This window comes from Taudactylus pleione, unplaced genomic scaffold, assembly GCF_031769625.1.
Source record: "Taudactylus pleione unplaced genomic scaffold, aTauple2 ptg000216l, whole genome shotgun sequence".
Classification (NCBI taxonomy): domain Eukaryota; kingdom Metazoa; phylum Chordata; class Amphibia; order Anura; family Myobatrachidae; genus Taudactylus; species Taudactylus pleione.
This window is the reverse complement of record NW_028284618.1, coordinates 2,123,026-2,150,699: the sequence shown is the minus strand read 5'-3', so window position 1 is coordinate 2,150,699 and position 27,674 is coordinate 2,123,026. Positions and strand designations below refer to the sequence as shown.

The 27,674-nt window shown below is 41.6% G+C and overlaps 1 protein-coding gene and 1 long non-coding RNA gene across 2 annotated transcripts in view; one reads left to right on the top strand and one right to left on the bottom strand.

Annotated features, from left to right (window-relative positions):
* The first annotated feature begins 2,532 nt into the window (after positions 1-2,532).
* Positions 2,533-27,674, top strand: part of MALRD1 (MAM and LDL receptor class A domain containing 1) — a 612,799-nt gene continuing 587,657 nt past the window's right edge. The window contains exons 1-3 of the mRNA XM_088478591.1: positions 2,533-2,626; positions 14,519-14,616; positions 14,770-14,931. Coding sequence (XP_088334717.1) covers positions 2,548-2,626; positions 14,519-14,616; positions 14,770-14,931 — 339 coding nt within the window. The 5' untranslated portion in view covers positions 2,533-2,547. The remainder of the gene's footprint in view (positions 2,627-14,518; positions 14,617-14,769; positions 14,932-27,674) is intronic.
* Positions 10,946-27,674, bottom strand: part of LOC148517445 (uncharacterized) — a 90,492-nt gene continuing 73,763 nt past the window's right edge. Inside the window, exon 3 of the long non-coding RNA XR_015879286.1 lies at positions 10,946-13,105. This is a non-coding gene — a long non-coding RNA (uncharacterized LOC148517445). The remainder of the gene's footprint in view (positions 13,106-27,674) is intronic.

Below are 27,674 nucleotides of genomic sequence, written 5' to 3'. Positions count from 1 at the left end.
GCACTGTTTTATAATTATTTGTAATATTTTGTTGTAAAACTATTTAATTACAACCATTGTTACGCCATTGGTGTTACAATTTAAATAGTTAGTGTGCCCCCGATATTTAGTAGTTGAATAAGGGGCCACATTGCCATACATTAGTGCCTCTTAACATCCTTAATAAACATAGTCCTATTGGAGTTCTCATCTCACTCCTGTGTGCAGTTTGCAATTTTCTTTAATCTAGACCTATGGATAGTGACAATGAGATCCACCTTACTAAGTCAGCAGGATACCTACTACATTATAAAAAATAAAATCAGGGCACACCTTGATCCACCAAAAGCACACTCCAACAACTATTTCTGAGTCTGATGGGTATATTTACTAAAGTGCGGGTTTTTAGAAGTGAAGGTTTTGCCCATAGCAACCAATCCGATTCTACATCATTTATCTAGCACCTTCTAGAAGATAATAGCTAGAAACTGATTTGTTGCTATGGACAACATCTCCACACCTGCACTTTAGTGAACATACCCCTGAGAATCTGTCAGAATTGGGATGGGAGATGCAGTATGCTCTGGGTAGAGATTAATAACACAGTCTAATTTTTTTTCTGTTCGTACTGTGGTTGTGCTCTATGTTGTGCTCCGTTTTGCCGCTGTTAGTTTATAGTCCTAAATTAAGCATGTGTCAGTGTAGTTTCTTTTCTCTTGCTGTGGTCCATGATCTTGTGCAGCTTTTTCTCATGTCCTCCACATATGCCCTATCAAATGTGCTATTCTGTGTTTAAGGTGGAGATATTTCAGCCCTTCTAAAGAGGACAGGTAGAGAAGTTACTTATAACAACCAATTAGCTTCTAGCTATCATTTCATAGAATGATAGCTAAAAGCTGATTGGTTGCAACTTGCTATGAGTAACTTCTCTACATGTCCTCTTTAGAAGCTTTGATACTTCTTCTTCTCTCTCTGGGCTGTTCTCTAAATGCCGCAGCATACTCCAATGACGTGGCTCCACCGCCCCTCGGAGGACCTGTTGCACCACTGCTGTGATTAGCTGTACTAGCAGTTGGTGGTGTGTAAATGATCAGTTTTCAGCAATATCTGTTTGGGAACAAAACACGTAATTGCACTGCTGAACGCAGATTCCCGATGGTTGGGAATCTGCGTAGGCGCCGGGCCCGTCCTGCCCATGTGATCATGCAGTACTCCTGCATGATCGCAGGCAGAGCGGCAGCATACTGTCAATGACAATTTGCTGCCGTTTGTTTCGACGGCCTCAGTTTCCCAAAACTGTGGCGTGTTGCCGCCGTTGGGGGGAGGGGAAGAGGCCAGGAGCTCCATTGGCTGATGGAGAGATTTCCTGGCCTCTTTGTTGTATCTGCAGCCGGCTTGCGTGACCCCATTGGTCACTCAGCCGGCCGATGTGATTGCAGATTATCCGTTGCTGCTTCCTGGGACGCAGCTCAGATAAGTAATGCATACAGGGGGTGTGAGGCCTCCTGCTGCATTACCATATTACAGCTATCGCAGCTGCTAACATGTTAGCAGCTGCGATAGCTCCTGCGTCCGTCCTTTGCTGAATCACCCCCAAAGTTTTGCATCTGGTAATTGATTAAAACAATATGTTGTCTAGTTGTGTCAGTTTTCTTCAGAAAGGTTTCAGTTTGCCTGTCCATGATAAATTCTGCCATCTTCCACTGGGAAGCAGTCGGGAAGCCAATGGACGAAATCCCGACCACCGGCTTCCCGACTGTCTAATCCTGGCAAGGTACTAATTACAGGCGTCGAAATCCCAACACCTGTCATTAGACCTATTCCGGGAACCCGACACCTGGCATACCGATCAAGGGTAAGCCAGGTGCCGGGCGCGGAAAGCCGAGGTGGGGGGAGGTTTAGTACGGGGCTCCCTGAGGGGACTTAGGGTTAGGCACCCCCCCGGGAGGGTTAGGGTTAGGCTAGGGGAAGGGGGGGGTTAGGCACCCTCGGGGGAGGTTAGGGTTAGGCACCCCTCCCGGGAGACTTAGGGTTAGGCTGTGGGGAAGGGGGGGTTAGGTTTAGGCACTTAGAGTGGGGCTAGGGTTAGGCACTTGGGGGGGAGGTTAGGGTTAGGCACCCCTAAAGGAGAGTTAGGGTTAGGGGAGGAATTAGGTTAGCGATACTTACCAAACAGAAAGATCAGGATTTTCACCACTGCCGGGCTGCCGCTGTTGGGATTAGAACCATGCGGCCGGTGGTAAATCATACTGATTCCCTTCCACTTTCACTAAGGCAAAATTATGCATTGAACAATACCATGACTGACTGATATCAGAAAACACGCATGCACTTTTGTCCTAAAAAGAAATAAAAAGTGGCCTAATTTAAAATGTAAAACATTAAAAAGACTAATTAAAAGACAAAAAAAAATATGTTAATGTTTGTAATAATGGTTAAGTAGAAATTATCAGTTCACTAGTGGAATTTACATATTACATTTTCTTTCTCCCAAATAATTCATAATGTCTTTATTTTTAAATAGGCTCCCTATATGAAAGATGTAATTTTGAGACAGATTTATGTGGCATGACATATGAAGGATGGATTCGAACGAATGGTTTGGCAAGCACAACTGCACATTTTGACCACAAAAACAACAATACAGGTAAGGTGTGATGTCATACTGTACTTTCATCTATTCGTTAACATATTATAAGGGCACAGTCATGCCCTTATATTAATGCTGAATCGAAGAAAATGGAATTCTCCCATAGAGAATTCCTGAGGGGGGGGGGTCATAGTGTTTAAGGGGCTACACCTCAAAAGCTATTGGAGTATCCAAGCTGAAATTTGGCATGGACGGGTAGAACTGTCACTCGGTGCTGCATGCCAAAGTTCCAAATGTCACTTCTTTTCTGACACACTAAGTTAGGACCATTTTTGTGCTGTTCTCTATGTGGGATTTTTGGGAAGACATAAGTCAGGGTACAGGGGGCGAATTCAGACTTGGGGTTTGTTTTGTTAGGTAGCTATTGTTCCAGGGTAGGTCCTTTTAGGGTTCAGGTAAATTAGAAAGTTACAGTTTTTAAACTACTACCTCACAAATGCACCATTATACAGATAGGAAGCTTCAACTTGTTGCGCAGCGAAGTAGGTGCCTCCAGCAGGGGGGGTGTTACTCAAAGTGGCTTCACTTGGGTGCACCAAGATGGCTGTCCTTTGTGAGCGGTAGCGGCAGTGGGACTCAGGGGAAGGAAGCGGGCATTAGCTGCAGCTAGTACCCGGGGGAGGGGGAAATAGCGGACGTTAGGTGCTGCTGGGACCCGGTACAGATAGCGGGCATTAGCGGCGGCGGTGCAGGCGTTAGCGGTGGTGCGGGCTGCAGGATCCGGGGAAGGTAGCGGGCGTTAGCGGCTGACAGATGCAGGCCTGGATCAGGAAGATCAGTGATGCCTGGATCTGTGTATACATAAACAAACACAGAAGCATGGGCAGGATCAGTCATGTCAGCTCTGCAACTGCCTCCGATAAGTAGAGCAACCTAAGGACGCTCCAAGCAGCTCCACAGGCTTCAAAGTGTCTGTCCTGAGCATTCCTTGGACATTCTGCGTTGATCTGCAGTAGCACTCGTGGCTGCAGGGTGCTGTTCCAGGTGCCGTGGGGCAGAGAAGGTGCTGCCCACGGGGCCCTGCACCCGGTGCGGCGATATTGCTTGCACAATTTTTTTTTTTTTTCAGCCACAATTTTCACAGCCATTTTTCTGCAAAGTACGCAACTTAAAAAAAAATTTCCTGGTAATTTATCATTAGGGGGGATTGTCCAAAGGGTTCTGAAAGAAATCCCCACATTTTTAGCCAAACATAGGGATTTTGCTTTTTTTGCCTGGTCTGCAATGGAGAAAACTTTTCTCCATTTTTTTTTGCCTGTTGCCGTTTTCACCTGTTTTTTAGCGAAAATGTCGCTGTTTTTTTGTCGAAAACGGGCGTTTTCGACAATGGCGAAAAAACGTCAGTTTTCACCGCTAATTGAATACAGCCCATGATATTTAAGTGTGAAGCCACAATCCGAGACAGCACCAAGATTCCATACAAGTTCCGTGTTTTTAAACGCTGAACCCCCAAGCGTAGGTCCAGTTGGTTGGTATACTGTAGTTTCGTCCTTTGATGCTTAGCGATTATCATAAGGATCTCTGTTTTAGGATTCAGTCGCAGCCAACTGGCACTCATCAGCTCCTGGTGCTCAGCTTGACAGCCACTTAGAGTTGTTATTGGGTTCTCAGTACCTGGAGCAAAGGACAGGTACAGTTGTGTATCATCTGCATAGTGGTAGACCATGCCATGACGTCTGATTAATTCACCCAGTGGTAGCATGTATACTGCAAAAACCAAGGGAGATACTGTACTGTAGGATAGAACCCTGTGAAATTCCCCATAGCAGTGGCACTGGTAGTAATGATTATACCCCCGAAGTCACTCTCTGCGATCTGCATGATAAATTATTATGTATTTATTACTTATTTATTTATGCTTATACAGTGTTTGGATTAGTCCTAATTGTATTGTTTTAACACATAAGTAAACTTATTCAATCCATACTATGGGCCTCATTTACTAACAAGTTTTATCACCAAAACGAGTGATAAATTTCACTGTGTATGATAAATGGTGCTCCAGCCAATCAGCTCCCAACTGTCAATTGTTAGAAAAATTACAGTTGGGAGCTGATTGACTGGATCATCATTTATCATACACAGTGACATTTATCACTCGTGTTGGTGATAAAACTCGCTAGTAAACAGGGACCTAGATGTCTTCCCTGTTAAATCAACATCTGAGATAAAATAATGGCCTGTGTAAACAGTTGTCTTCCTTTTACTAGAGTTAAGTCCCATCATAGATACAAGTGCTCAAAATAACAACTTCAGAAAACATGCTAACTGTATTTATAAGTCCAGCCTTTGTGGGGCATCTGTACTTTGTCTGTGTCATTTTGTAGAAACCCTCTGGATTCTGGGGATGGAGCAATTTCTCCACTTTATCTCTCCAAGGCTTGATACATCTCCTCCCAAGGCTGATGAAAGTGTTATATGTTGCTATTCCATCTAGGATTATGGCACATGGTAGAAATAATATTACTATGTACTAATAATATAAAAGTACTTATGGTAATTTTATATCCCCCATCCATACATAAATCTAAAACATCTATTTTGGGTTTGTTCTTTTTAATTGTTACAGGTACATTGCAATCAGTGGTGTATTTAAGAATTTAAGAAAGGTTTAAGTTGGCCAGTGTATTATTCAACCATCTAACTAATGAACGAAGTAACTAACTAATGAATGATGTAACTTAGTTATTTAGCTACATTACGACCTAGCTACGGTACGTAGCTAGGTCGTAATGTAGCTAAATAACTAAGTTGCTATTTAGCAAACTAACTCACTCACTCACTAAGTAGCTAAGTCGTAATGTAGCTAAATAACTAGGTAAGTTGCTATTTAGCTAATTAACAGAGGGGTCTATTTACTAAGCCGTGTTAGGAGACAGAGTGAAAAGTGATAAGAAAGTGATAAGATGTCAGTCAGCTCCCAACTGTCATTTTTCAAACAGAGCCTGTGAGATGACAGTTGGGAGCTGATTGGCTGGAACCTTACCACTTTCTTATCACTTTTCACTCTGTCTCCTAACACTGCTTAGTAATCAGACAACTAACTAACTAACTGAAATCAATTCTCTATCTCACAGTTAAGTTAAAATTAAACAAATATAATAAAACTGTTTATAACTTATGATATTGTTCTAGTTAATTAAAATGTGTACTGCTTGTCAGCTACTTTTGTGCAATAGTATAATATTATTAGTTTGTTAACATCATATCAAAATAAGGTCAAAGTCCTGGGGATAGAATTTATTACAAGGAATATCATCTATTAAATCATTAACTCGGCCTTGACAATTAATTTATGGATTTGTGTGAGAAATTACTGTATATGCATTATTAACTGACAAAAGGGGCAGTAAAATATAATGGACAGAACAAAATATATTTAAATGTTACCATCTCTTCCCAATAACCCAGTTTATTTGAAATTGAATGATATAAATAATCTACAAGGGGGAAAAGACTGACAATAAACAACACGTTGCTACTAAAGATATCATAAGTGGAAAAAATGCATCTGGGAGCACTGAGCAGAGTAACACTGACTACAAAAAACTCCCCTGTTTATAGATCATTTATAAAACTCAAAGGGGTCAATCCAATTAGGTGTGAGTTGGGTTCTGCGAGCCGTTCTCATGGCGAAGTTGCACTATGAATTCAATTTGTAATCAATTCCAAACTCGCATGGCTTTTTCTGAGTAAATTCATGTTTTTTTGTTCACACCTTCCTGAGCAGATGAAAAGGTAGGTAAAATCTTTATTTTAAGCTAAACATGTGAGAACACAGGGCCTAATTCAGACCCGCTCGCTCTGATAGAGCCAAAAGCACTCCAGTGCTTGCTGTAACGAGACCCTACCACAAGGGTCTCGTCGCAAGCCCGATGGTCGCGATGGTCTTGACCATCGCGACCATCTTCATGGCCGCTCGCTATAGCTGTGGGTGGTCACCCACAGCTATACGAGTGGCCAGGAGGCCACTCTACAAATGAAGAAGGACTGCCCTGATTCAGAGCGAGCGCTCTATTAGAGCGTCCGGCTCTGAATCAGGGCCACAGTGCAGAACCTCTGGTACACACCACCCAATTAATAATTATTCACTTGGCGAGGTTTAAATACCAAAATTTGGCCAAGAAAGATATGTCAGTTTTCAGATTAATTTTTCTAAAAAGCTCAATAATGGGTTATATGATGTGAGACAGGTATGTGGAGGTGTAAATGATGTAAGGACAGGTATGTGGAGGTGTAAATGATATGGGGCAGGTATGTGGAGGTGTAAATGATGTGGGACAGGTATGTGGAGGTGTAAATGATGTGGGCCAGGTATGCCATGGTGTAAATGATGTGGAACAGGTATGTGGAGGTGTAAATGATGTGGGACAGGTATGTGGAGGTGTAAATGATGTGGGACATGTATGTGGCAGTGTAAATGATGTGGGGCAGGTACGTGGAGGTGTAAATGATGTGGGACAGATATGCAGTGGTGTAAATTATGTGGGACAGGTATGTGGAGGTGTATATGATGTGAGAAAAGTATGTGGAGCTTTAAATGATGTGGGACAGGTATGTGGAGGTGTAAATGATGTGGGACAGGTATGTGGAGGTATAAATGATGTGGGACATGTATGTGGAGGTGTAAATGATGTAGGGCAGGTACGTGGAGGTGTAAATGATGTGGGACATGTATGTGGAGGTGTAAATGATGTGGGGCAGGTACGTGGAGGGGTAAATGATGTGGGACAGGTATGCCGTGGTGTATATGATGTGAGAAAAGTATATGGAGCTTTAAATGATGTGGGACAGGTATGTGGAGTTGTAAATGATGTGGGACAGGTATGTGGAGGTGTAATTGATGTGGGACATATATGTAAAGGTGTAAATGATAGGGAACAGGTATGTGGAGATGTAAATTATGTGGGACAGGTATGTGGAGGTGTACATGGTCTGGGACAGATATGTGGAGGTGTAAATGATCTGGGACAAATATGTGGAGGTGTACATGGTGTGGGACAGATATGTGGAGGTGTACATGGTGTGGAACAGATATGTGGAGGTGTACATGGTGTGGGATAGATATGAGGAAGTGTACATGGTGTGAACAGATATGTAGAGGTGTAAATTATGTGGGATAGGTATGTGGAGGTGTACATGGTGTGGGACAGATATGTGCAGGTGTAAATGATGTGGGACAGGTATGTGGAGGTGTAAATGATGTGGGACATGTATGTGGAGGTGTAAATGATGTGGGGCAGGTACGTGGAGGTGTAAATGATGTGGGACATGTATGTGGAGGTGTAAATGATGTGGGGCAGGTACGTGGAGGTGTAAATGATGTGGGACAGGTATGCTGTGGTGTAAATTATGAGGGACAGGTATGTGGAGGTGTATATGATGTGAGAAAAGTATATGGAGGTGTAAGTGATTTGGGACAGGTATGTGGAGTTGTAATTGATGTGGGACATATATGTGAAGGTGTAAATGATAGGGAACTGGTATGTGGAGATGTAAATTATGTGGGACAGGTATGTGGAGGTGTAAATGATGTGGGACAGATATGTGGAGGTGTACATGGTATGGGACAGATATGTGGAGCTGTACATGGTGTGGAACAGATATGTGGAGGTGTACATGGTGTGGGATAGATATGTGGAAGTGTACATGGTGTGGGACAGATATGTGGAGGTGTAAATGATCTGGGATAGATATGCGGAGGTGTAAATGATGTGGGACAGGTATGTGGAGATGTAAATTATGTGGGACAATTATGTGGAGGTGTAAATTATGTGGGGCAAGTATGTAAAGGTGTAAATGATGTTGGATAGATATGTGAAGGTGTACATGGTGTGGGACAGATATGTGGAGATGTACATGGTATAGGACAGGTATGTGGAGGTGTAAAGGATGTGGGATAGATATGTGGAGGTGTACATGGTGTGGGACAGATATGGGGAGGTGTACATTGTGTGGGACAGATATGTGGAGGTGTAAATGATGTGGGACAGATATGTGGAGGTGTACATTTTGTGGGACAGATATGTGTAGGTGTACATGGTGTGGGATAGATATGTGGAGGTGTACATGGTGTGAAGTTGTAAATGATGTGGGATAGATATGTGGAGGTGTAAATGATGTGGGATCGATATGTGGAGGTGTACATGGTGTGGGAGAGGTATGTGGAATTGTAAATTATGTAAGGACAGGTATGTGGAGGTGTACATGATGTGGGACAAGTATGCGGAGGTGTAAATGATGTGGGATAGATATGTGGAGGTGTAAATGATGCAAGGATAGGTATGTAGAGGTGTAAATGATGTAAGGACAGGTATGTGGAGGCGTAAATGATGTAAGGACAGATATGTGGAGGTGTAAATGATGTGGGACAGGTATGTGGAGCTATAAATGATGTAAGGACAGGTATGCGGAGGTGTAAATGATGTAGAACAGGTATGTGGAGGTGTAAATGCTGTAAGGACAGATATGTGGAGGTGTAAAGGATGTGGGATAGATATGTGGAGGTGTACATGGTGTGGGACAGATATGGGGAGGTGTACATTGTGTGGGACAGATATGTGGAGGTGTAAATGATGTGGGACAGATATGTGGAGGTGTACATTTTGTGGGACAGATATGTGTAGGTGTACATGGTGTGGGATAGATATGTGGAGGTGTACATGGTGTGGAGTTGTAAATGATGTGGGATAGATATGTGGAGGTGTAAATGATGTGGGATAGATATGTGGAGGTGTACATGGTGTGGGAGAGGTATGTGGAATTGTAAATTATGTAAGGACAGGTATGTGGAGGTGTACATGATGTGGGACAAGTATGCGGAGGTGTAAATGATGTGGGATAGATATGTGGAGGTGTAAATGATGCAAGGATAGGTATGTAGAGGTGTAAATGATGTAAGGACAGGTATGTGGAGGTGTAAATGATGTGGGACAGGTATGTGGAGGTGTAACTGATGTGGGACAGGTAAGTGGAGGTGTAACTGATGTGGGACAGGTATGTGGAGGTGTAAATGATGTAAGGACAGATATGTGGAGGTGTACATGGTGTGGGACAGGAATGTGGAGGTGTACATGGTGTGGGATAGATATGTGGAGGTGTAAATGGTGTGGGACAGGTATGTGGAGGTGTACATGGTGTGGGATAGATATGTGGAGGTGTACATGGTGTGGGACAGGTATGTGGAGGTGTACATGGTGTGGGATAGATATGTGTAAGTGTACATGGTGTGGGACAGGAATGTGGAGGTGTACATGGTGTGGGATAGATATGTGGAGGTGTAAATGGTGTGGGACAGGTATGTGGAGGTGTTGCATTGATGGGAGAGGCATTTTTGAACTTGCAGATGGGAGGCTAAAAAGAGTTTATTACAACTCTCCAAACCTGTATAAAAATGCTGAAAAATATTTTGCAGACATTTTTCTATACCCCAAATTCTGTTAAGACTTTAATTTGCTGAAAAACACTTGCTCGCTATCATTTTTCCACCATGAATAAAACGTGTATAAATTAGCCATTTGACACCTTTTAAGAACCTCCAGTACTTTCCATATGGCTACTAACAGCCTTAGATATGGTCCTGGTAATTCAGTTGCCTCTTTTTGATGGCCTAGGATGGTTTCCCCACTCTTTCATGCACTTCTCATAGGTCGCATTTTGCGCAACCTTACTGCGACTACTGCAAATTGGTATTTATTATTGGAACTCTAATTTCTTTGATGTGCGCATTCGTGCAATGTACTGTATGCGAGTTTCATGTATCAAACTCACATTCGCAAACTCCCACCAAATTGGATTGAGCCCTAAGAGGTAGAGGGTTGTAAGTTATTATTATACATGCTGTAAAAATATCAATAAATGTATCCGCAATATACAGTAACAATTAACAATAAAATTTGGTCACATTTAACAGGTATATAAACAAATACGCCAGCACTTGGATTTACCTATAGACACAGATTTACACTGAGGACAAGCCCTGACAATAACTGTTCTGTTTTGTGTTTATTATATATGACATTTTTGCTGTCCAGCTGGTACTATGTATTATATAGGTAAAATAATATAAGTAAATAATATAAATATAGAAAAAAAAAAATTATTAATAATAATTTGATAATTAAAAGAACTTAAGATCTTTTCAAGTATAACTTCTAAATAATACAGATATAAATGGTGCCCAATGATAATATATGTATCAATTTTATTGATCATATATAAATAATTTTAATGGGAGAAAGAAATTCACTCCAAATGCTCATAATATTATAACCAATATATTTACATTCAGTATGCTATAACTTCAAGATGGTTATGGAAAATCCTATGGGACTTCAAGGACAATTGCTACACTGTTATGATAAAAAATAGCCAAATTCAATATATCATTGATTCACGAGTAACCTAATGTACATATTTATTAAAAACAAAAGATTCTATTACAAATGACATTGAAGGCTAGAATACATTTCCTGGGCTCGGTATCAGGTGTATACAGGAGCAAGGTAAAAATCCATAATAACAATCAAAATACAATCGACCACTTGAATTATAAAGTATGCTCCTAATTACTTCCTCCAGCCATCAATTTTTCAAACATTTACTTAATGGTTCGCAAAAATCTCCAAAGAATTCTAAATAAAAAACTTTCACGGACTACAGTGATTATAGAGGAAATAACTCTTACAATGTAAGATCTTGCAAGCAGGGTCCTCTCTCCTCATGTTTTATTGCATAATTATACATCTTTTATGTTGTAATTATGTATCTATGTCAGTTTGTGTCTTGTCTGCATCTGTCTTATCTGTTCTATACCCAAGTAGTCCTGTATGTTGGATGCTTATGTACTGCGTTCCAGAATTCTTATGGTCCCTCAGAAATAAAAGTTATCCATAATAATTGAAAGCATTCAAAATAAGCATCAATCTAGTGGATAATAATAACAATTGCCCTTTAGCTCCTTAAAAAAATATCTCTATTTGTATGTGGTTAGCTCAAACATTCCTCGAAGGTCCACATCTGCACTAAAATCATAGCAACCCATCAGAAATTAGCTTTTATCTAAATAAATTGAATAATGAAAGCAAAAGTGTTGCTATGCTTTCAGTGAGATTGGCATCTTTGAGCATTGTTAGTAAATAACCCTCATTAACTGGAGATTATAGATGAGGCATATTTAATAATGAGTGATACTCTTGGTATCTCTCATTACAAATCTTAAATGCTGCTCCAAACCATCAGCTCCTAACTGTCATGTGTTTGAAAAATGACAGTTAGGAGCCGATTGGTTGGAGCACCATTTAAAGCTGCATACACACTAGATGATGAATTGAACGATAACGATATCATTATCATTCATCGCGTTCAATATCGTCCAGTGTGTATGCAAGATATCATTAATGATGCGCGCTCCCGTGGATCTGTAACAATGTTTTTCATTGCCCGTACTTGCAGGGCAACTTGACTATATTGTCAGGTTGTGTAATGTCGGGGATGAGGAAGAGTCCCGTCACTGAACGATATCGTTAATGATATTGTTTAGTGTGTATGCTGAATGTCGTTAACGACATTGAGCCCGGCAGTGCAGGGGAAACACTTAACGATATGCTCCATCAGTGATGTTGTTAAGTGTGTATGAGCCTTAAGATTAGTAATGAGTGAAAACAAGACTATCACTCATTGATAAATCTGGGCCATAGTGTCTTATAGAGAAACGTTAAAATAAAAAACTTATACAAATACAATAGAGCTTATCTGTCCATTTAGGGAAGTTAGGGATGAGCAGTCTGTCCCAGGTTCCAATGCATTTCGTCCAGTGGTCGGGACTGCACCAAGGGGATAACTTGTGTGGACAGTGTGGAGATATTTATAGTAACCTGGACAAAAAGGGGGGAGGTTTCCTGCATTAACAGAAGATGACCTCATTTCCTGTCTGGTTTTCAGTGAAAATCACGATAATAAAAAGTTGAAAGCTATGAAAAACAATTCATATAGTCTGGAGTAAACACATAAAAATCCTTATAGATAGTTTATAAGGTACTGGGCATCAATAACAGGTGAAAAAGATGACGGTGAAACGCATGTGGAGCACACCGCATCACTTCTTACTCCTGGACTCCTTGGGAAGAACGTCACTTCCGGCCTCCGTAACAATGTGGGCCTAGTAAGTCTTCCCGATTGTACCAGACATATGATGGTGGACACGTCTAGCACTCTTCCAAGCGGATGGCACAGATCAATGCAGATGCTGTGCAGCTCTGTCCTGATCCTTGATTCTGCTTGGAACGCACTGACATTTTCTCTCGTTGGAGCGCACGGCCATTATTTCTTGTTGGAGCGCATGGCCATCTTGATTAGCCGGAATGCAGAGCCATCTTAGAAAGCTATGGATCCCTCCATCTCAATTTCCATATGGCCATCTTGGTTATGGGAGTGAAACAACTCCTATATTGGGAATTTCATCAAGAAGGATAAGATCTATATACACAAAAAGAAGATGATTAAAAACTAGAGCTAGGGAACATTTCATGAAGGAACATTAAAAAGGGGAAGACACAATGGGAGCATTAAAAAAGAATCATTAAAAGAGATCTTTGATGCCATCTACAGAAAAGTACAATTTTTAAAACTTTCATTAAAGCCTCAAGGGGCCAAAGTTTTTATTGCAAAAATCCAGAACATTTCGCGTTGTGACAGTTTGTTTAGTATATCACCCCCTCTCTCTCCTTGTTTCACTAATTCTATGACCTTAAAGGTAAGATCCTCTGGATTAGATCTATGCTTTTCAATAAAGTGCCTATACAGTGCATGATTAGTGAGTTTGTTTTTAATGTTCCGCACATTTTCCTGTATTCGCAAATTCAGCAGTCTCTTAGTCTTTCCCACGTATTTAGTTCCGCACGTACATTCGAGTAAATAAATCACCATTGTAGAATTACAATTTATAAAATCTTTAATAACATATTCCTGTGAATTGTCATGATTAAAACATGTTTTCCTGCTTGTGTGAGGAAACCCGCAGATGTCACAACTGCCACATTTAAAACTGCCATGGCATCTAATAAAATGTTCTGATTTCTGTGTGTTGTCATTATTCAAAAGACTTGGAGCTAAAATTTCTTTGAGGTTATTTGTCTTCTATAAATAATTTGAGCATGTAGAGGTAAGATTTACTTGAGGATTGATTCCATCATGATTCCAATTTCTTATCAAGGACCTCCTTATAACATCCTCTTGACAATTGTACATAGTGATAAATGGAATAGAAAATTTATTAGTTGCTATTTGATGGTCTTGTTCTTGAACTTCTGTATCGTGTGTTTTGGTAAGAACCTTCTGTATAACCTCTTCTGGGTATTCTCAAAATCGTTCCTCATAGATCTTCAGTTGTTGTTCACAATCTATTTTGGTACTACAGTTCTTCTTTATCCTATAGAACTGTGAATATGGGATGTTAGTCTTCCAACTTCGAGCATGACAGCTTTTAAAATGCAGATAGCTGTTTGTATCCACGTTTTTTATACACTTGCATGTTGTGATTGTAGATTTTTTATCTGTAAGTACTAGATCCAAAAATTCTATTTGAACTTTTATCACAATGATGAGTAAATTTTAATATCAGTGTATTCTTCGAGATGTATTGGAAAAACTCTGAAAAAACAGCTTCATTCCCATCCCAGATGATTAGGATATCATCAATATATCTTTTGTATACTTTTAAATGGTCACGGTAGGGGTTGTTTTCGAAAAATGACTTTATTTAGAACTCTTACCTGTGGTTGTAATTTAAAATTTAGTGATTTGAAAAATGTATCTTATATCAAACAGCAAAAGACTAAAACAAGAATACAACAATATCAAAGACTGTACGTGTGTTTCTATTTCCAACAGCTCATTTTCTGGCATACTCATCAGACAATGCACTTGGCACCAAAGCAATTTTGAGAAGTAGAAGATTCCTTCCAACTGAGGAGAGGATTCCCTGTCAGGTAAGCTATCACATTAATATACTTTGTATTTTTGTGATCTTTGTTTTTACTGTATATTTAGGACTTTTTGTAATATATATACATTATATATATATATATATATATATATATATACATATTTATATTGCTTTTTTTTATCTTTTCCCTCTCTAGCTGAGATTTTATCACTACTTTGCCGATGTAAGCTCGATGCTTGTTGTGGGACTGCAAATGCAGACTCAAGATGAGGTTAACGTCATTTGGATACAGAAAGCGACCCATAAAGATGAATGGAGAAGAGAAGTCATTACTATAAGCAGCCTGGAACCATTTAAGGTTAGCTATGTACAGATATTTTATATTTCTAATGTAGTAATAACTTTCACACGATGTTGTGATAAGATCTGGAGGGAATCAATTTGCTGGTGTTCAAGCAGCTGATAGCATATATACAGTATAATGCAATTGTTCATGCTATATACGTAACTATACAGGGTAATTATCCAGTATATATAGACTCTGTAAATTTTGTGAGTGATGGAAGCTGATTGGTTGCTATGGGTATCTTCTCTATTTAATATCTCTCAAAGGTTTGATATATCTCTCCTTTGGCGATCTACACAGTATTATAAAATAGTGGTTGCTCATATCAGCTTAACAACAGTTATATAGTATATTGATCTACCTTTTTTCAACAATCTGCTGTTACATTGTAAGTCTATTGATTGATTGTTACTTAAATAAAAGCTATATTCAGGGGTGTAACTAGGACTTTGTGGGCCCCATAGCAATAGTGTATTTTGAATAAGCCCTTTCAAAGCTCACACCCACCTAAAGGAGGTGGGGAACATCTGCACATAGATGGGTCCGCAATAGCAAGTCATCCATGAAAACATTGCAATACTGGAGGCACCATCTCCATAACTTGGGAGGGGGCTTTTAACCCACTCTTGGCCTGATTCAGAGATGTATGCTAATGCAATAGCAACTGGGATCTCTCACCAATCGCAATTGCGAAAATATGCTAATGACTTACAGTACTTGCTGTCCAGTGCTTAGAGACGACCACTGAAAGCATCTCACATCTGCCGCTCACCCACAAAACCAGAAACATGGAACACAGATCAGGCGGCCATCAGCCTTCTGAGTAAGTCTAACATGCCACAGACACAGAGGGTCTCTAGACACGCAAAGGGCTCTCTTGCTGTGAGCAAGGATGCAGTGGCTGATTTATGCATGTCCTAAAAATGGCGTTAAAATGGACCGACACATCTATGTTTTTCTTACCACACCATGTTACCTTCTCCAAATGCTGACTACCTGGTGGTGCTGGTGGCTAGAATGAGTACTGGTTCTGGGCTTCGGACACCTCCTCGAACCGGTAAGAAAAGTCCATCATGATCCACATCGAGACTGCGGAACAGCGACCAGACCAGCTGGGGTTGTTCTTCTAGATACCTGCACACCGCGGCAAAGTCTCACCAGCCCGAAGTCATTCACATCACAGGTGGCTAACAGGTTCTGCAAGTATAAGCAGGGAATATGTACTCAGCGCTCACCTGGGGTAATTGGCCAAAGAATTGTGTGTGGGTGTCAGTCAGTATGATAATTAATAATGACAAATGCGTGATATTGGTAGAAATAATGTATAATATTTATTGTTCTGGCAGACACAATGCTCCAGTCTGTGAACTATCACTATGTAAAATCCCAAGGAGCGGGAATGGTTGCTAGGGAAGTTAGATGGCTGCTTTAAGGTGCCTCTATCCATAGTGTTTGTTCAGTACTACGTCTCCTTATATGCAACTAAGGTGCAGCAGCTGAAATCTGTGGAGTCTTATTTGTGGATATAATATTGGGGTATATTCTGGGTGGTAAGTGTGCCCTTGAAGGGGGTTACTCTCCGTATATATATACGTCACCCTATGTGGAGTTAGGCTGGTTGTTGATTGTGCTATGCTGCTTAAGTGAGTTGGGGATGTAAGTAAACCTCGTAATAGCAAGGTCCCTTTACATATGTTCAAATATTCATACGTGTCCCCCCACGGTCTATGTGTAAAGTAAACACAGTCGGATGTCAGTTTGCAGCCGCGGCGTCCCGCGTGAGCGCTTACCGGTGGACATGTTTGGATTCTGGCCACCTTCTGTATCTTGAATAGCCCCAAGGGGAGGGGGAGAGATGATGGTAACTCTCAGCCCTGATAGCGTGGAACGTTTCCAGCATCCAGCAGCGGGAGCAGAAGGATCTCCTTCTTCTGAGGTGTTGGAATAAAGCCTGTTGGTTTGTCAGGTAAAGAGTCCTGCGTGGGAGAAACTGCCAAAGCGTGAAACCGTGCACTAGTTCCACAGCAAGTCTTCAGTTATGTGTGCTGAGTACCATGTGACGACGTGTTTCGGCCAAAGACTGCCTTCTTCAAGATGGGTGTGTGCTTCTGCATGCCTGGTTTATGTGCTAAGGGTCAGCCAATCCTATGTGAGGTATATCCATAGTGTCTGCATGATTAACAGACTGCAGTAGCCGGAGATTTATGTCCCGGGGATCGTAATGTCCCTTATGTATGGGTGAATGATATGCATGAAATGTTGGTCACTGTCCCTCTTAGTAGTTTATGTGATATTGAATAGATGTGTATGGTGCATATCTGGAAGTTTAAATCAATTTATATAAATAAATAAATAAATAGATAAGTGAATTTCAAAAAGCGTGTGACAAACTTTTTCTTCATATGGTAGGTCTGAATGCAAAACATGAGTTTGGCTGTTATTGTCTATATTTTAGACTTGATGTGTATTTAAATGGTTTTTTTTAGTGTATCTATGCTGTAGATGTTTTAAGTGTACTACGTTAGATCAAAAATAGGTGAGTGAGAAGAGAACTCACAAACACATATTGAGCCACAAGGGTACAGAGAAGGTAGGGGGAAAGAGGAAAGGAGAGGGGGGGGGGTAATATAGGAAGGGGAATTGTGGAAATGAGAGGCATAAGGGGGGAACCAAGTGCGGCAAGCAGGAAATGTAGACAGAAAGGATTGTCTCTAAGACCCATGTTGTAAAGGAGACTAGTTGATTAGGATTCTATTATTTAATTCAATATTCATACCTTTTGGAGCCATGGTGTGCAGGGTGTGAACCCATTTCATTTCTTGTTTGTCTGTGACCTTCAAATGATCTCCCCCTCTCCAGTTGGCATGTGGCTGCTCAATAGCCATGAAGAACAAATTTGTGGGGTCTGAATTATGCTTATCTTTAAAATGTTTAGACACTGTGGTTATCCTACCCTATTTTTATGTTCCTGACGTGTTCGTAAATACGTGTCTTAAGTGGTCTAATTGTCCGACCTATGTATTCGAGGCTACACTCACATCTCAACAGAGAAATGACACCATGGGATTCGCATGACATGTTTTGTTTGATTATGAAACTTTTGTCATTCGTGCATGAGTGAAGGTGTGTCACCTTTTTGCAGCTATGGGAATGTGTTACTTTGCAGCCAGCACATTTGTCACAATAGTGGAAACCCCTCTTTTGTCCCGTGAACGATATTGTTTTTTGAATTGCTGTTTGTGGTGGGATGTGATTCTTCACTATTTTGCTTTTGATGTATGGCGCTTTCCAATAATTGACTCTTGGTGTTTTGCCAAGGACTTTATTTAAATCCTCATCTAGTAGGAGATCCCAATGTTTACTAAGGATATTCCTAACCTGACATTGAATTGAGTGATAAAATGAACTTCCTGTTGATGGGATGTTTTGTTCGTAGTGTTACCTGTTTGGATCTCCTATCCAATTGCCCTGCCTCTATGAAAGCCTGTTGTACCAGTGAAGGATCAAATTTTTTATTGGTGAAATGTGCACTCATTTCTAGTACTTGTGTGTTATAATCTTTGTATTTTGAGCAATTTCTCCTTATCCTCTTAAATTGCCCTTTCGGTATGTTATCTAGCCAGCTCTTGTAATGGCCACTGTTAGATAAAATGTAGCTGTTAACATCTACATCCTTCTTGTAGGTTTTGGTGTGCAGTGTGTTATTTTCAATGTATATCTCGAGATCCAGAAAAACCACTGCGTCCCTACTGATGTGCATCATGAATCTCAAATTGTGGTTATTGTTGTTGATATGGTTTATGAATTCTTCTAGTGATAGTTTGGAGCCCTTCCATATAAGTATGATGTCATCTATGTACCTCCTCCATAGGATCAGGTTTGCCCCAAAGTCATGCCCCCTCCATATGTGTTCCTCCTCCCACTTGCCCATAAAGAGCTTGGCATAACTAGGGGCGACTTGCGATCCCATGGCAGTACCCATGGTCTGATGGTAAAATGTACCATCAAACCACAGGCAATTGTGGTGTAATATGAAGTCGATGGCCCCAATGAAAACTCAATCTTAGTCTGTTCTAATGTCCCATCTCTCTCCAGATAATACTTAGCACTCTCTAAACCTTGTGTGTGTTTAATCACGGTGTAGAGTGAACTGACGTCACAAGTACCTGACCAAAAATCTGGCTGCCATTCAATGGTACCCAGAGTGTTGATTATATCAGTGGTGTCTCTGATGTAGGATGGTAGTGATTTGACATTGTCTTGTAGAAAGAAAACTGCATACTGTGCTAGATTGACCATAAGGGATTAATGCCTGAGGCAATCGGATGTCCAGGCGGATGTCTAGGGTCCTTGTGCATTTTGGGGAGATAATAGAAGACGGGTATGACTGGGTGTGGATTTTGTAGAAAAGTGAACTTTTGTTCTCATTTATCCATAACAGGTTATGCAGCTGGGAGAGTTCATGTATAGATCCCATCATAGCTGGGTAAGGGAACGGGGTTGCTTAAGCTTCAGTTGTGAGCTCTCCACAAAACTATGGGTCTGGCTGGTGTCCCCAGTCACTAGGTCACAGCCAGAGTAAGCACAGGTCCTGTCAGGGCCAATGGGACATGGATAATGATATAGGGATCAGTCACCCTGGGCTGTGCGGACAGCTGAGGATGTATATTAAATTAAGTATTTGACCATAGGAAGGCCTTGGGCAGAGTGCAATTATTCAAGTAGTTAGTACATAAGTTTCAGTTTGACACAGTTGCTTGTATAAGGTGCTTATTGGCTGCCATCATACTGTCACATCTGGTGCATAGTGGATTGAGATGAGAAAAGATGCAACGCTGGATCTCGTTCATGCGCCATGTGCAAGTTGGAGGTTGTGCCTCTGCCAAACTGCTATGTCCTTGCTGGAGGCTCCAACCTGCACCTTGTAACAGGCTAGGCACCAATACCTCTGTGAGAAAGAGAGGACTGGGGCATCTCCAAACCGGGCCGCCAACCCAGAGGGAACTGTCCCTTGTTCCCAGTGGGACAATCTACCACTCACAAAATACTAATATTCTACATTTACATATTTAGAGAGACATTGAGGCTGACAATGTAGTTGGTGTACACATCCACGTGGTACTGGCCACACCCAAACATTTTCTGTAGCTTCGTGTAATCTTTAATCTGGCCCTGCCATTAAGGCATATTCAAACCTTAATGCAGAGGGGCACTGGGCATACATTATCGTTAGGCACTGCAGTGATAAATCTGCACTGTCCATGTTCACAACAAACTATGATCATCGATCCAAAAGCCAATGCACCATATTCACAGGTTTGGATTTTCGAAATCCGAGCCCCCCCTATCCAAGCCGGGAACTGAGTCTGGCTCGGGTTTTCCTGCCAGACTCAGTTACCGGAACGAGGCAAAACATCATCATCCTGGTGTCAGATTCTCACGAGATCCGGACTTTGTACATTTTGTGCTGCCCACCCTGCCATCTTCACTCCAGTCCTTGAGAGGGTAGTGAGAGGATGTGTCTCTCTAGTGTCTGTGGGAAAGTGGCGTGGCGTGGCGACCTGCTCTGCTGTATCAGTCTGGGGGCACCTGCTCTCCAGTATCAGTCCAGTCCAGTGGTGCTGTGCTGCTGTATCAGCCTGGGGGTGTCCTGCTCTGCTGTATCAGTCCAGTCCAGTCCAGTGGTGCTGTTCTGTGCTGTATATTCAGTCCAAAATTTTTTTTACAGGGGCTGCCCTGTGTGGTGTAGGGGTAGGCTGCCCTGTGCTGTGTATTCACTCCGGTCTGCAAATAAAAAGGGGTGATTTAATTCATCCAAATAATTTTTACAGGGGTTATTTAATTCATCCAAATAATTTTTACAGGGGCTGCCCTGTGTGATGTGCTGTGTATTCACTCCAGTCTCCAAATAAAAAGGGGTGATTTAATTAATCCAAATTATTTTTACAGGGGTCACTCCAGTCTCCAAATAAAAAGGGGTTATTTAATTAATCCAAATAATTTTTACAGAGGTTATTTAATTAATTCAAATAATTTTTACAGGGGCTGCCCTGTGTGGTGTGCTGTGTATTCACTCCAGTCTCCAAATAAAAGGGGTGATTTAATTCATCCAAATTATTTTTACAGGGGTCACTCCAGTCTCCAAATAAAAAGGGGTTATTTAATTAATCCAAATAATTTTTACAGGGGTTATTTAATTAATTCAAATAAATTTTGCAGGGGCTGCCCTGTGTGGTGTGCTGTGTATTCACTCCAGTCTTCAAATAAAAAGGGGTGATTTAATTCATCCAAATTATTTTTACAGGGGTTATATAATTCATCCAAATAATTTTAATAGGGGCTGCCCTGTGTGGTGTAGGGGTATGCTGCCCTGTGCCCTGTGTATATTCACTCCAAATAAAAAAGGGTAATTTAATTCATCCAAATCATTTTTACAGGGGTTATTAAATTCATCCAAATGATTTTTACAGGGGCTGCCCTGTGTGGTGTGCTGTGTATTCACTCCATCTCCAAATAATAAGGGGTGATTTAATTCATCCAAATTATTTTTACAGGGGTTACTCCAGTCTCCAAATAAAAAGGGGTTATTTAATTAATCCAAATAATTTTTACAGGGGTTATTTAATCAATTCAAATAATTTTTATAGGGGCTGCCCTGTGTGGTGTAGGGGTATGCTGCCCTGTGCCCTGTGTATATTCACTCCAAATAAAAAAGGGTGATTTAATTCATCCAAATAATTTTTACAGGGGTTATTAAATTCATCCAAATAATTTTTACAGGGACTGCCCTGTGTGGTGTGCTGTGTATTCACTCCAGTCTACAAATAAAAAGGGGTGATTTAATTAATCCAAGTATTTTTTACAGGGGTTATTCACTCCATAAAAATAATGCACTCCATAAAAATAATGGAGGACAAAAATTTGGAGGATAAAATAGGGAAAGATCAAGAACCACTTCCTCCTAGTGCTGAAGCTGCTGTCATCATAGACGATGAAATGCCATCAACGTCATCTGCCAAGGCCGATGCCCAATGTCATAGTATAGGGCATGTAAAATCCAAAAAGCCAAAGTTCAGTAAAATGACCCAAAAAAATTAATTTAAATCATCTGAGGAGAAACGTAAACTTGCCAAAATGCCATTTAAGACACGGAGTGGCAAGGAACGGCTAAGGCCCTGTCCTATGTTAATGACTAGTGGTTCAGCTTCACATGATGATGGAAGCCCTCCTCCTGCTAGAAAATTAAAAGATTTAAGCTGGCAAAAGCACAGCAAAGAACTGTGCGTTCTAAGAAGATATCACAAATCCCCAAGGAGTCCAAGTGTGGCGGCGGTTGCAATGCCTGACCTTCCCAACACTGGACGGGAAGAGGTGGCTCCTTCCACCATTTGCACACCCTGTGCAAGTGCTGGAAAGAGCACCCACAGTCCAGTTGCTGATATGCAAATTGAAGATGTCACTGCTGAAGTACAACAGGATGAGGATATTGGTGTAGCTGGCGTGGAGGAGGAAGTTGATGAGGAGGATTCTGATGGTGATGTGGTTTGTTTAATTCAGGCACCGGGGGAGACAGTTGTTGTCCATGGGATGAAAAAGGCCATCATCATGCCTGGGCAGAAGACCAAAAAATCCACCTCTTTGGTCTGGAATTATTTCTATCCAAATCCGGACAACTGTCTTTCCATATGTAGCTTTATAAGTAGGGGTAAGGACGTTAATCACCTAGGAACATCCTCCCTTATACGTCACCTGCAGTGCGTTCATGAAAAGTCACTGTCAAGTTCAGAAGCTGTGGCTAAGACCTTAAGCAGTCCAGGGACACCTAAATCCATTTGTCCTGTTGTATCCAAGCACCTGCAAACCACACCAGCAACTCCCTCCTTGTCAATTTCCTCCTCAATCAGGATCGGAAGTAGTCCTGCAGGCCATGTCACTGGCTTGACTGACTCCTCTCTTATCCAGGATTCCTCCGGAAGATCCTGCATTGCTACGCCTACTGCTGCCACTACTGCTGTTGCTGCTGGGAGTCGTTCATCATCCAAGAGAGGAAGTTGGAACACCCATATTTTTACTAAACACAATTGACCCTCCAACAGTCCTTAGCGAGGAGGATGAAGTACGACAGCAGTCATCCTGTTGCAAAGCGGATAACTGAGGCCTTGACAGCTATGTTGATGTTAGACTTGTGTCCGGTATCTGCCATTATGCAGTGGGATTTAGACAATTGATGGAGGTAGTGTGTCCTCAGTACCAAATCCCGTCTAGATTCCACTTCACTAGGCAGGTGATACCGAGAATGTACAGAGACGTCAGAAAAAGTGTCCTCAGTGTCCTAAAAAATGCGGTTGTACCCAATGTCCACTTAACCACGGACATGTGGACAAGTGGAACAGGGCAGACTAAGGACTATATGACTGTGACAGCCCGCTGGGTAGATGTATCGCCTTACGCAGCAACAACAGCAGCGTCACCAGTAGCAGCATCTCAGAAACACCAGCTTGTTCCAAGGCAGGCTAAGCTGTGTATCACCGGTTTCAGTAAGAGGCACTTTAAACCTCTTAGAGAAACTGAGGGAAATCATTGCCCAATGGCTTGCCCACTTAGACTCTCCTGGAGATTTGTGATATCTGACAATGCCAGCAATATTGTGCGTGCATTACATCTCTGTAAATTCCAGCACGTCCCATGTTTTGCTCACACAATAAATTTGGTGATGCAGAATTTTTTGAAAAATTACAGGGCCGTGTAGGAGACACTTTCGGGGCACTTTTGCCATTCAGCGACTGCGTGCCAAAGACTGGTGCACCAGCAGACACTCTTGAACCTGCCCTGCCATCACCTGAAGCGAGGTTGTAATGCGGTGGAACTCAACCCTCTATATGCTTCAGAGGATGGAGGAGCAGCAAAAGGCCATTCAAGCCTATACATCCACCTACGACATAGGCAAAGTAAGGGGTATGCACCTGACTAAAGTGCAGTTGAGAATGATTTCTGTGTTGTGCAAGGTTCTCCAGCCCTTCGAACTTGCCACACGTGAAGACACTGCCAGCTTGAGTCAGGTCATTCCCTTTATCAGGCTTTTGCAGAAGCAGTTGCTAGAAAGTGAAAGAGGAGCTAAGACGGAGTGATTCCACTCAGTATGTGGGACTTGTGGATGAAGCTTTGCCAGGATTCGAGGGTGGTCAATCTGTTGAAATCAGGGCACTACATTTTGGCCACCGTGCTTGATCCTAGGTTTAAAGCCTACTTGGTGTCTCTCTTTCCAGCGGACACAAGCCTGCAGAGGTGCAAAGACCTGCTGGTGAAAACACTGTCAGCTGAAGCGGAACGTGACACGGCAACAGCTCCTTCTTCATTTTCTCCCACAACTGGGGCTGCCAGGAAACAACTTAGATATCCTAACCAACTTGCTGGCGGTGATGCAGGGCAGGCAGGACCAAGTTTGGACATCTGGTGTGGACTGAAGGACCTGCCAACAATTTCTGACATGTCTACTGTCACTGCATATGATGCTTTCACCATTGAAAGAATGGTGGAGGATTACATCGGTGACAGCATCCAAGTAGGCATGTCAGACAAGTCTGTACCTGTACTGGCAGGAAAAAGAGGCAATTTGGAGGCCCCTGTACAAACTGGCTCTATTTTACCTAAGTTGCCCCCCCTCCAGTGTGTACTCTGAAAGAGGTTTTAGTGCAGCCGGGAACCTTGTCAGTGAAAGGCGTAGGTGGTTGCTTCCACAAAATGTGGAGAAGATGATGTTCATCAAAATGAATTATCAATTCTTCTGGGAATACCAGCCTCCAGAAAGTACAGAGGGACCTGTGGTGGTGGATTCCAGCAGGGACGAATTAATACTCTGTGAGGATGAGGATGTACACAACACTGAAGAGGGTGAGGTATCCGGTGGTTGAGGATGAGGACGACATCTTGCCTCTGTAGAGCCAGTTTGTGCAGGGACAGATTAATTGCCAGCTTGTTTTGTGGGGGCCCAAATGAACCAATCATTTCAGCCACAGTCGTGTGGCAGACCCAGGAGCTTATATGATTGGTTTGTTAAAGTGTGCATGTCCTGTTTATACAACATAAGGGTGGGTGGGAGAGCCCAAGGACAATTCCATCTTGCACTCTTTTTATTCTTTGCATTATGTATTCTTTGTGATCTAGTTTTTCAAATTGCCATCCTGTCTGCCACTGCAGTGCCGCTCCTAGATGGGCCACGTGTTTGTGCTGCCCACTTATGTCGCTTAGAATAGTCATCCAGCTACCTTGGTGCAACCTTTTGGCCTAAAAACAATATTGTGAGGTGTGAGGTGTTCAGAATAGACTGGAAATGAGTGAAAATTAATGTCATTGAAGTTAATGATAGCGTAGGAACGAAAAAAAAATAAAAATTCTGTGATTTTAGCTGTTTTTATGCTTTTTACAAAGAAATATAGATCCAAAACCAAAACACAAAACCCGAAAGGGTGGTTTTGGCAAAACCAATCCAGATCCAAAACACGAAGAAAGATCCAGATCCAGAACACAAAACATGAAAAGTGGCCGGTGCACACCCTTAATTCACATGTTGTCTTATATTAATGTCCACTGCAATGGAAAGGCTGCAAAAATAAAAAGCCAAACAACATATATCAGGCCACCTTCCTGCTGGTAATCTGCTGTGCGACTGCATTATCAGTAATATCTAGTAAGTCGCTAATAGATAGACACTAGTCTGACACCGTATTTGCATTCTACAGCCAATAATCATTAACGTACCGTACCTTCCATGCAGGATTTATGGGATCTATGGGATTTCTGTACAGATTTGCAGAGGACTGACAGACTTTATCTCACAGTACACATGACTTGCCGATATATTTCTTGTCAATGGTTACAGCCGAAATTACTTAGATTCATATTGGAAAGCACGGCTTTGAGATTAAAATGACTTTTTCTAAAGTTTGACAGAACGCAAGTGACACGAGGTCTATTAGAAAATATCAGGCTTCATTTGTTACTACTTAGATTGTTTCAGAGATCCTTCCAAACCCTGACATATATTAACTCATGGCCCAGTGCTTTAATACGTTTAAACTACTTCAGTTATTTTTCAGGAGAGATTAAACATGAAAACAATTCATTTCAGAGGGTTATTGAAGATTTCCACAGATTTTCATGTATTACAGATTTAAAATAAAATGTGTTTCCCATAATTTTTTGTTTTGCTCTTAATAAAACTTTAACCTGATTAGTACATGCATGCCATGGATTCAGTATGACCAGCGGTTCAAATCCCGACAGCGGCAGCCCGACAGAGGAGTAAATCCCAATTGTCCTAAGGTAATTACTAACTAACCTAATTCTACCCCCTAACCCTCCCTTAGGGGTGCCTAACCCTAACCTCCCCCCCAAATGCCTAACCCTAATCCTCCCTCTAAGTACTTAAAGCTAACCCCCCCTTCCCCGCCACCTAAACCTAAGTCACCCGGGAAGGGGGTGCTTAACCCTAACCCTCCCTTCCCCTAGCCTAAAACTAACCTCCCGACGGGGTGCCTACTCCTAAGTCCCCCCCGGGAACCCTAAACCTTCGATCGGTAAGTCGGGTGTCGGGCTCCCGGCTTAGGGAAAATGACAGGCGTCGGGATTTCAACGCCTTTCATTAAACCCTTGCCGGGAATCAGAGAGGCAAGCCTGATAGTGAGGGTTACCCTTTTTGCAGACACAAGGACCACACAATGGGGTAAATTTACTAAGATTCGAGTTTGGCCGATTTTTTTAGTTTTTAAACTCACTTTGCTTCACCAAAATTCGGGTGAGTTTTCCCTTATCAAACTCACAAATTTTCTTCCAAATTGCGAGTTTAGAGGAGAGTTTAAAGGTGAGTTTAAAAAGAGTTTAGGTGAGATTACTCACCCGAGATTGCAGTGTTTTCTATCTTACAAACTCACGGTGGAACCCTACTCGTTTTGTTCCCTGTAATTTTAGGTACCAGGACAGGCTGGCAAGTCCGGGGCTGGTTAGTCTTTTGGGGGGGAACCTCACATCATTTTTTTAAAATAATTAACCCTACTTAAAAAAGTAAAAAATAAAAAACACATATCACAATGATTTGTGTATATTTCAGCCAAACTCGCAGCTCAGGAGGTGAGTGTTTAAAACTTCTATTTCACAGTGAGTTTGCCACAATCTCACACGAGATTGGAAACTCGAATTTTAGTAAATTTGCGGGTTGCATCTTTTTCATCTAAAGTACTTCCGATTTTGGCCGATGGTGAGTTTTATTTGAGTTTGCAAACTCACATGAGTTTTAACAGTGAAAAAAGAGAACTCACTTAAGTTTGTCTTTAGTAAATTTGCGAGATAAAAAAAATGCCTAAACTCACGTGAGTTTGCAAATTCACACAAACTCAACCCTTAGTAAATTTACCCCAATGAAGGAGGGTCCAACACTATTTTACTTTGGACTCAGAAATGAATAATACTTACTTTATGGGTAAACAGTCAAATGATGTAGTTACATAAAAACAATACTTTGCAATATAAAACAGCTTTTCAGTAGCAAGTTCAATAACATGCAGGCTATTCTAGTACTTGCAAGGTAGTTATGGGAAAAACTAGGGATGTGCGCTGACTCCCATGTACAAGAAGCTAACAGTGGATAGTACATCTCACCCTCTGGGGTGGCTCCCCTGAGACTTCAAAACAGCAGGCAACATTCTCCAGCTCCCCATAGCCACCTGCACTGACCAGGATGGAATTCACTGCACTGGGCT